Source organism: Gadus morhua, chromosome 17 (genome assembly GCF_902167405.1).
Source record: "Gadus morhua chromosome 17, gadMor3.0, whole genome shotgun sequence".
NCBI classification, from domain to species: Eukaryota; Metazoa; Chordata; class Actinopteri; order Gadiformes; family Gadidae; genus Gadus; species Gadus morhua.
Window position 1 is genome coordinate 7,091,295 of NC_044064.1, and position 10,663 is coordinate 7,101,957.

General features: G+C 46.5%; 1 protein-coding gene across 6 annotated transcripts in view; it reads right to left on the reverse strand.

The window, feature by feature from the left end:
• The window catches only part of ehbp1l1a (EH domain binding protein 1-like 1a), a 39,134-nt gene extending 28,856 nt beyond the window's left edge, over positions 1-10,278 (reverse strand). For 3 of the 6 annotated variants that reach the window (XM_030337746.1, XM_030337747.1, XM_030337745.1), the window contains exons 1-6: positions 9,854-10,278; positions 4,847-4,904; positions 4,360-4,455; positions 4,215-4,268; positions 3,795-3,973; positions 3,366-3,505 (exon numbers count right to left, since the gene is read on the reverse strand). In XM_030337746.1, the coding sequence (XP_030193606.1) occupies positions 3,366-3,505; positions 3,795-3,973; positions 4,215-4,268; positions 4,360-4,455; positions 4,847-4,904; positions 9,854-9,957 (631 nt within the window). In that variant the 5' untranslated portion in view covers positions 9,958-10,278. Of the gene's footprint in view, positions 1-3,365; positions 3,506-3,794; positions 3,974-4,214; positions 4,269-4,359; positions 4,456-4,846; positions 4,905-9,853 lie in introns of those variants that run through there. The other 3 variants (XM_030337752.1, XM_030337749.1, XM_030337751.1) reach the window with 2 other exon arrangements.
• Positions 10,279-10,663: the final 385 nt, after the last annotated feature.

The window sequence follows — 10,663 nt, forward strand, 5'->3', positions numbered from 1 at the left end:
TACACACTCCTTGTATGTCGTATTTACCTATAGTACTTAGTTATGTTTGCTATCTTTGTTGTGTACGGGGAATGGGTTGACCTAGCGATTGTTAGCGCTTTGCACCTGGTTCTATGAACATCCTTACTGTACCGACAGCGATATATCGTTTGGCTTTCTTAGTACAAATGTAGTGATTGTAAGTCGCTTTGGATCACAGCGTCTGCTAGATGCCCTAATTGTAAATATAAAAGGGCGAGAGGACGAGCGCTAAAGAGTCCAACCGAGGGCCGACAGGGGCCGACAGGGGCCCTGGGGAAGCCCTGGGGAAGCGCATTCCAGTGGAGGACTGCTGGGGTGTGTCCACATGGGGCTCGCTGCCTCAGAGAGGGATAGGGCGAGGGGACCCAGGGTCTCCTAGAGAGGCTTTGTGGTCTACGAGGTCGGATTAAATCCAGAAACAATCTAATGTCGCTCTCACACAAAAAAAATATAGAAAAACAGCTGGTTGCTGAGGAAGTGAGGTGATGAAATAAAGAATGTAGCAACGTGTCGTCAGCTCAGGGGGAAACAAAAAACTGATGAAATGCACGAGTTTGGCGAATTGCTGCATGAGTTGATTCACGATCGGGTGATCGTGTGAAAGAGTGAGCGAAGGAGTGAGTGAACGCGTGACTGTGTGAAGGAAACGGAGGAATGAGTGATTGAATGTAAACGGATGAGTCTGTGAATATGTGACGGCGTGCCGTGAATGCCTCTGTGAAGGGCGGATTTCATTCCCGGCTCTTCCGCTAAGCCAGCTCTGCGGGTACCTTGGTGTTCTGCATGCACGGGCACACGTCCCTTCCTGCTCCCTGTGCGGCTGCAGTGATGAGCAAAACAAGCAGGGGGTGCCCCTGACCCACCAAAGATACACACACACACACACACACACCAGGTTACATAACTCCTCCCTTTGCAGGGCAGGGCATTCTGCGCTCTGCTAGCCCAGACTGACACAACATAACGTGGCCATGCTGATTCTTTCCTATCTTACTCCTTAGGTTTTCCTAGAAATCCTAATCAGAGGGGTAATCTCCTAACCGGCCCACCACTTGCAATGAGTTATTTCATGCCGTTATGAACCTATGGTTCATATTCACACACATGCCTGATGTGTGTGACCCACATAGCACTCCACTCACCCCAAACACCAAAATCAAATGAGACCCACACACCCATGCATGATGCGTGTCTATGAACAATTATACTATGTCCATATGTGTGAGGTGTGTGGGGTATTAGAGGGGTTGCAGTGTTACCTACAAATTGCCAAGGACTTGTGATTAAAGGTGCTGTAGGTATGACTTAAAAGCTAGAATTGCTTTGAGTGTCATCAGTCAGAAATTCCTTGTCGGACATAATCTGTTGGCGAATGAAACGCTCTGATGTTATCAGTTTAGCGTTGACCGCGCCTTCCTCTTTATGAGACGAAATTGATATTAGACCGCACCCTGTTTATTTCTGACCAATCAGTGCATCTCTACCCTGATTGCTTTCGGGTAATCCGTCGTGCCTGTCAATCACTGGTGTGTGAATGAGACACTTCTCCTGGTAAGGAGGGAGGTGAGTGGAGAGGGAATGCTCTCTCTCTCTCTCTCTCTCTCTCTCTCTCTCTCTCTCTCTCTCTCTCTCTCTCTCTCTCTCTCTCTCTCTCTCTCTCTCTCTCTCTCTCTCTCTCTCTCTCTCTCTCTCTCTCTCTCTCTCTCTCTTTCTCTCTCTCTCCCCCCTACAGCACCTTTAAATAGACAAACCAAAAAAGGACTAAAAGTGACACTTTCACACAAATGCGAATTCGCCGACCAATACCTGAGGCCGCGCCGGGCTGGAAGATTTTGGGCAGGGCGGGGGGGTGGGCGCGGGTGAACGCCGGCAGGGAGTACGCATAGGGCGAGGGGCGGGGCTCTCCGGGGCGGCGCCCGGGGGGGGCCTGTGAGCTGGCGGCGGGCGGGGCATGAGGATGGGTGAGGAGGGTGAAGGTGGAGGTGGCGTTGGCAGGGCCGCCCCATCCCACCGCTTGGGGGGGGGGGAGGGGGGGGGGGGGAGTGAAGGGAGGAGCACAGAGGTGCAGGAGAGGCAGGATGAGGCAGAGGAGGGGAGGTGCAGAAGGGAGGAGAGGAGAGGTGTTGGGATGGAATGGGTCAGGATTAGCTCTCAGATACTCTTCCCTCCTACTGCGGTAGGAATGCAACACTTTACGTCAACCGAAACATAACTAAATCCTGATTAGCCCGCTTTATATGACGCTGTTGCAAATATACTTTTTTAGGATGTATTTAAACCTTTATTTAACCAGGAGAAGCAACAGGACAGTAGCCCTGCAAGAAAAGCTGCTTCGTCACTTGGGATATCTATAATTGTAGCTCTGATTGCCTGTCATTCATGTATTATTGTACACGTTTAGAACAGCATCTGATACCATGGACCAGCTACAGCAAGATTCAAACAATACTTGCTGCTCCCCATGGTGTGAATGGAAATACCCATCACTGGTGACTTGGATGATTCAGAAAACCATCAGTCCGTGAATGAATATCCCTCCGACATCGTGCCCGTGAAGTCTGCTCATGCGTAATGAATGCATGAGTGCATGAACGAATGAGGTGCTGAAGAATGGAATGGCGTGGAGGGAGTTGTGGTGGGGCCCCGCAGAGACCCAAGTCCAGGGGCAACTATGGTACCTGGGGGCCCCGCGTCCAGAACCGGTCTCCAGGCTGCGTCCCGGATCCGGCTGTTGGGGGGGTCGGGGTCTACTTGGTTTGAGGGCCGGACCACGTGGGACAAGTGGGAGGGGGGTGAGGTAAGAGGGAGGAAGGGAAGAGAAAGGGATCGATGACGAAGGGAAAATAGCAGAGGGGCAGAAGCAGGAAAGAGCAGGGAAAATGAAAGAGAAAATAAGGAAGTTGCGGGATGTGTGTGTGTGTGTGTGTGTGTGTGTGTGTGTGTGTGTGTGTGTGTGTGTGTGTGTGTGTGTGTGTGTGTGTGTGTGTGTGTGTGTGTGCCCGCGTGTGTTTTATTTTGGTTGGGGACATTACGACTCAAAATAGCCAATTGCTCTTTTGCAACAGTTTAGTCTAAATTTAAACCCTAAAATTGTCTGATTTGCCTCCCTGATCGGAAACGGTCTCCAAATTTGTGCTGGTGCAGACCATATGCAAACAACTGTGCACCTGTTTGCCTTATTTCCTCCTCATAAACAAAACAGAAATAGTAGTGTCCAATAAAAACTAAAAAGGTAGGGTCATTGGAAGTCCTGTTGTGATTTTGCACCTTGGCATTTTATTTATTTTTTTTACTTTCAACTCGAATAAAACCACCGTGTCCTGTTTTATGGTTGCTTTATGTACCAGTCACGGGGTGAGCCAATCCGCATCCGAAGGTGGCTCTTCGGTCGTCGCCGGCCTCCTCGTCGCTGAAGTCGTCCAGGTTTCCGATGTCGCTCTGCTTCAAGCTCAGCAGGCTGGCCAAGCTCTGCATGTCTTCGTCTCTGGAGGTAAAACATCACCTTCAAGTCAAACAGGCGCTCGAATCCACCTCGAAAAAACACAAAGAAATGCATCCGACGAACACTGTGGCACTGCTGTCTCCTATTGTCTGTCCACCTCACCGGTCATGCAAGTCCGTTTTATCACATGCCCTTATGTCTAAGACGAAAGGTGTGAGGATTCCATTCCCTACAGGTCTGAGAACCCAGTCAATGGCACCTATAACGTGCCTATTCTCTCCTTTATTTAATTTATCTCGGTGTACAGCAAGATGATTCAGAGTGGACTTACGTGGCCTTGCCCTCCTTGAGGAAAATACAAGACAGGGTGAGCTTCAGAGTGGCCTCCACGACCTTCACCGACATGGGCTTCAGTTTCAGGACCATGTCGTACTTGGCTTGCGTTGCGCTCGCGTATTTCTTCATGTTCACGTCTGCCGATGCCAGAACCTTCCTACGGCCCTTTGTCTCCTGAGGAATTCAAAATGTGTTTGTCAGGGAAGAAATAGAAAACAAAAAATAAAATGAAATCCGTAATGATATTCGTCACAAATGCTCTTATTTTTTAAACCCAGATACATTAGATTCATCCAATCATAAACACAGTCTGTTAATCAATACATTGATGAAAACGATTACAGCCAAAGGTCTGCCAAACAGATTCACAATTGAACGTAACGTTTTTCGACAAGCAGGCGTGTGGTGAACTCACATCTTCAACGATCACCGTCCAGTCCTTGTCTTCAAACTCTTCCGCGGTGGGATCCTGAGGGCCACAAACCAAATGGAGAAACCTTGAGACAACTCAGGGCTCGGGCCGCGGGGGACGTAAAGGAGCCTGCATATGAGTGCGGTACCTTGAAGAGGGTGATGGGGATGTCCACGCTCTCTGGGACCTGCCACACCACCGTGCCCCTGTAAGGGTTCTGGATCCCAGGCTGCCAACTGTGGAGCTGGACAAGTGTCAAAATAAAAGCGTGAAAAACACACAACTGAATAATTCAGATAATGATTCATACATTGTCTAATAATTCGTTAGAAATCATTGTAGAACAGCCCTTATAATAATACTGTATTTGAAGCATCATTTTCTGTATCAGTTATGAATGTATGTATCATTAGGATTATTATTATTCTGTCATTTAGTCCAGCTGTGACATTTGTCAAACGTTCATAATTTTAGACAATAAATGAAGCAATAAATATCTTCCCGCACTTGCATCCACAAGCCTAAATGTAACTTTAAATCTTGGTTCTGAAATGATAGCCTGCATTTGTATGTTTGGTTTGCATAGGTCAGAGGTGAGAGGTCAGAGGTTAGAGGTCGGAGGTTTTACTCGTTACCTTTGTGCTGTGGCGTCGGTTTCTCCGGATCCACACCACTCGCAATTTGTCGGGCTGCCTGAAAGTGTAGAGAGGAAATAATGAGAGTGAAGTGAAACAATGAAGATGAATATTCATCTGAAGTCAGCAAACAAAATTCAGTTTCAGTTACCGCCTTGGCTACCACTTCCTCAAAGAATAGCCTGTCATCATTTTACTAAGATGTACTTCTGCTGTTATAGGCGGACTCCTCATATAGACAGGGCAAAGTTTCTGCAATATTTTAGCAAGCAAAAAAACAAAACAAATGTAGAAATCTTAGTGGTTGCGTTGTCTTGGATATTATTATGTTAACCTTTGACAATAGAATTATAATGATTTGGGACAGGGACGCAGACCGCGGACTCTGCCTCTGATGCTTTTCTTCCTTGAGGGTCGAGGCTGCTGTCTCCGGGCGAGTTAGGCTGTGAGATTAATTTAGGGGTTATTGCGGTCAACCATAAACTCATTTCTATTCTGTACCCAGACTGTACGATTAAGAACATGACAAGGAGAACGACCGAAAGGACAAGGAGAAGAAGAATACGTCTTTTCTCTTAAGGCTTTTGCAAAGCAATAGTCAAAACATGCAACGTAATGTTTGTCAATGGTCAAAATGTGATTACATTCTCATAATACAAAGCAGAAAAAATATCTTTGTTTGGTTAAACTCTCAATGGCTAGTTCATCTCCATATAATAGATTGTGAATGTTCCCATTCCATCTTTTTTATTCATAAAAAAGTTATTAAAGAGCCCCTATTTTACAATCAGGTGTAAGAGTGATCAGCGACCCTGTGACATCACATGTGGGAGAGTCCACCCTAGATGTTTGATAGATAGACAAGCCTCCAAGTTGGTACATTCAACTACATCTGGGTAGGGCAGAGTTTGAAACGGCTTGTCATGGCTCATCACACTCATACCTGGCGGTAACATGGGGGCCCATTGAGAACCGCATATGAATGAGAATTCAAGGCATTTTCAAGCCCTCAATGTGCCAATGGATCGTCCCGCTGCTGGTTGAACGCCATGTGAACAAGCAGAGATAAGGCGGCACAGGTGTGTCTCATCACCAACTAATCAGCAGGTGACAGGGTAACCCTCTCAGCCAATCAGAGGCTATGCATACAATGGCATGTGTTTAACCTAGAGAGGGCGTCATCGAAATCAAACAAAGGTACAAATGGTGTTGGGTTCCCCCTTAATATAGAATATATATTATAATAAAGGCCAATATTTGTTCTGAATGAACGAAAGGGTCTACTTTCTGCTTCTAAAGTACTTAATATTGTATTTTCTGTGATCACCTTGTCATAGAGCCTATTACACATGTATACAGCAGACTGTTTCTTCATTGTCATTTTATTTGAAAAGCAGGCTAGGCTAGGATCAGGCTAAGGCCAAGTGTTAGCCCTTAGCCTGCGCTCATCACAAAAGACTGGGCAGAGAGAGAGAGAGAAGGGAGCAGGAGAGGCTGGGCTGATGGCTACAAAGTGTTAGGAGGAACTGTAACTGGTCTTAGGTCAATACACAAGGGACAGAAGTAAGAACACATGACAGGCTAGGCTAAGGCTAACAAAGGGCTAACTTTGGGGATTGAGGAAGGACATTATTAAGGACAGAAAGAGAGAGTGAGCAAGGGAGGGAAGGGAGAGGGGACGGGGGGGGGCCCAGAAATAGAAGTGACTCGTACTGAACTCAACAGGAGCTTACAAGCCGGGCCGCACCTGTTGTGCAACACATTATGGAACAGTTAGAGCGAAGTTATTGGGCTCTGTCGGCATCAAGCAGCTCAGCCATGCCTCAGCAAATGCCCTGCTTATAGGTCAAGCTGTAAGTTAGAGGCTAATGTCCAGACCCCAATGTGTAGGTTATCATCCACTACTTGAATGTACATCCTGGTTGAGCTTGTTTTTGCTGCTGTTCTGTGAATGAACACACATTTATATATAGATGTGCCGGGTGGCCCAGTGTGTCAAGGTTTACTTAATGGGAAGTCCGACCACAAGGTAACATGATTACCTTATGACGGCGTGTGGCTGAACCATATCTGGTCAACAAACTAATACAGAGATAAAAACCTCAAGAAATCAGTAGCGTAAAGGGGGGGAATCGAGGCTGAGGATACACGTTAACCACATCGCACTCACAAAGAAAATGCATTTAATTCTTTCCTTTAATCTATTTTGTGATACACTATTGCTTTACTCCACAGTTTGACAACCACAACAATCTCATGAGTTCTGGCCTGTGTGTGAACATCTAGCTGGTTCACATTGTGCACATTCCTCCGAGCGAGAAAACACAAACATCCGCACAACGTCATATCTCAAAGTTGTCACTTGGAATGAAACATCACCCCCTGTCTTCATCCGACCAATGGGGAGCCACCTCGTTGGGATACATGAGAGTGAATATCAATAATGTGTGAAATGTTATTTACTTTGTATTTCTGATACCTAAGGCTCCTCTATATTATTATTTTAATATTTCATGCGGCGCTAGAAATGTGGAATGTGCTCTAAACTTTCTCAGCCATAACCTGTAAGTGGCTTTGAATAAAAGAGTCAGCTAAATCACTGAGTAAATCTTGATAGTATTAAAATGGAGCACATGGGTTATTAATTAATCGTTATGCTGTCAATGACCCACAGCCTCCAAGTCTCTGAAGCAACTCTTCAGCAATCAGTGCTATGGGTTAGAATGACTTTATTTAATCTGTTGCCTGCTACTCAATATGAGTTAGTACCAGATGGATCAATCTACTGCCATTCTGTTAAATGTTACCAAGTCATAAAGGATATGATTCAGCCAAAAGGCATTGGCTGTGGACGGGAGATCAATCCCTCAGCTCCACGCTGCTCATCACTCATCACCTTATTAGCTAACAGGCATGAGTGGATGCTGCCCGTGGATGCTGGGATCGTAGGGCCTGGGTTGAACGATGCATCCTCTTATCACGAATACAGACAATAAAGCACAATGCTGCTGACTCACTTCCTTCCTTCTCACCTGGCTGTGAAGGCGTGTTTCAGTATGTGTGTGTGTGTGTGTGTGTGTGTGTGTGTGTGTGTGTGTGTGTGTGTGTGTGTGTGTGTGTGTGGGTGTGGGTGTGTGTGTAATGCAGTGTTCTTGTTGCTGCAGAAACACTGAACGTGTACAGACCTGGGACACACATACACACACACACACACACACACACGATGAAGCTAAACTAGAAATCGTTTATTAAGCAATCTGGACGAATCCTGACTGACTGTTGAGGAAATATTCAACGCACTGCAAAATGTATTGAATAGACGTAGGTCATTCAAGTGTGTACGAGTCGACAGGACTCATGAGACACAGGCCCAACGATACACCATCACTTGGCCGGTTGCAATCCCCAACTGGCCAGTCCAGAATAATCTCAGGTCTATCTTTGGTTTGATGAGAGCAGCCCAACGGAATGAAAGCTAACCAAGAAGGAAAAACAAAGCCTGTCGATACCTGCTTCTGGTGTATATAATGAGAGTATGTACAGAGAGAGAGTGTGTGTGAGTGTGTGTGTGTGTGTGGGGGGGGGGGGGGGATAAACACTGTGTGTGTAGCGTAAACTAAGTGTTAGCCGGCGGTGCAAGCCAAGGCCCGGGCTTAATGGAGCTGGGCCCATGTGCAGAGCAGAGGAGAGACAGTACACAACAACAAGTGACAACTAAACACACTCCTGATCCGCCAGCCAGAACAGCTTGACTTTCTCCCTCAGGTCTCAGAAGCGGTTTCAGACACAGAGGCCTCTGTTTTTCAATAAGCACTAATTTCATTGATTCAACAATGCTAAGGCATGTTTTAATTACACGAAGACAATCAAGTTTTCTTATTTTTTGTTTTCATGATAGTTAGTTCAATGCTTTAAAGGGTGTCTTACGAACCCATTCATTAGGGCAGATGTAATGAGGGCAATACTCATTACATTTGCTCTACCTACATGCTTTAACGTTCTCTCTCTCACACACACACACACACACACACACACACACACACACACACACACACACACACACACACACACACACACACACACGTCTGTGTGCGTCTGCATCTGGTTATGCGCGTCTGGGTTTATGTGCGTGCGTGTGCGTGTGTAGTCGCGCGCAGGCGGCCGTGCATGTGTCTATGCGTGCGTGTGTTTATCACTCACTCGTGGATGCACCCAGGACTACGAGTCAGTGCGTCACATGAGTAGACGGCTTCTTCATTGCATTACATCAGGGGATCAAATTGAAATGTGTGCATTCTGCACACGTAATCAGGCATATTATCGCATTTACAGCATATTTACTTTACGAAAACCATTTTCGATCCGCCCATTACGTGCAATTAAACGGTGGCACCACAGCCCCAAGCAACATGATAGATCACGTCCCAATAAACGAAACTAAAACACCAAATAAGGTTATATCATAATAACCCAATAGCCGAAACAGAATATTGTTCATCGCATGGTATGACGCAGTAGAGCTTACAACAGACTAGCCTGCCGTGCATGGCGTTATACTAACAATAAGTCACAGGTACTGAAACTGGTACCGATGGTTCACAGCCTTCAACCTGTGAGGCTCAGGGTAGCAGCGATCTTAATAACATCCCCTTAAGTTACAGACGTTATTAGAGCTACCAAGATACCACGGCACACGCAATACAACATGGTTCAACTGACGCGGAAGTGCTTGCCCCGTAAGCAGTATTATATACAGATATCTATTGAGACAGGCTGCACTTGAAGGCATCTCGGGCGTGACTTTCACAGTTCCCCACGCGCTTCCTGCAAACAGCATCTGGTTTAAACCTCATAGGGTGGACACCAGCACTGAAGAAGTGCTGATCGCGATCGCAGAAACTGACGTGATGTCATTGTGTGACACGACAAATACAGATCCTAAACGTAACAACACAATCGGCTTTACAGAGAGTCTAAAAAGCGTGTGTAACACGGAGAGGGTCTTACCATTTGTGCGTGCATTCTACTAGTAGTTCTTGGTAAGTCGCCGCGTACTGAAACTTGGAGGCTTTCTTGCCCACTCGCTGGAGCCGTTTCCAAACAGAAGTCATGCTCGGGCTCTCGGATCAAGTGCAGGGTGAACGGACATCGGTGGGGTTGAAAGAAAGATACGGAAGAATAAAAGTTATCCACGTCTTGCGCGTCGACAACCCCTGTGGGCTCGTCAATGTGGAGAGAGAAAACTGCAACTGCTCTCTGCCCTTCTGTGCGACGGGAGTGTGTGTGTGTAGCAACGCACACACACCTACACACATACAGACACACAGTGCTGCGCTGTATTCACATGTCCCCCTATGCAACGGATTAGCAGCAAAACAAACGCGCGTCGATGTTCTGGCTGGGGCCAGTTGGTCTGCATAGAGCAGGGTGACAATATTTTCATCATGCATGCTGCCAGTGCTAAGAGGATACCTCACCACTGAGGTCATGGCCTGAGCATCTAGCTATCTTCAGGACCCACAACACAGATACACAGATCTGTCCCGTCTGTGTTCAAGCAAAGCAGAGATTTCAATACTACTAATGGGGCAGGGGTTGTTTAATTGAATGTGATATTCAGGCTACAGTTGGCCTACCTAATGAGGGCGAGCAATGCATCGCATTTGACTGGAACTTTGTAAATGTCTGTAGAGAGCGCACCTGTTGGTATGGAAAGGTTGCATGCCCAGGTCTATGCAAAATACTCTTAAAAACAAACAATGATATCTGGATTTCAATGGAAACCAGTAGGAAAACTTGTTCAACCGTCAACAGATC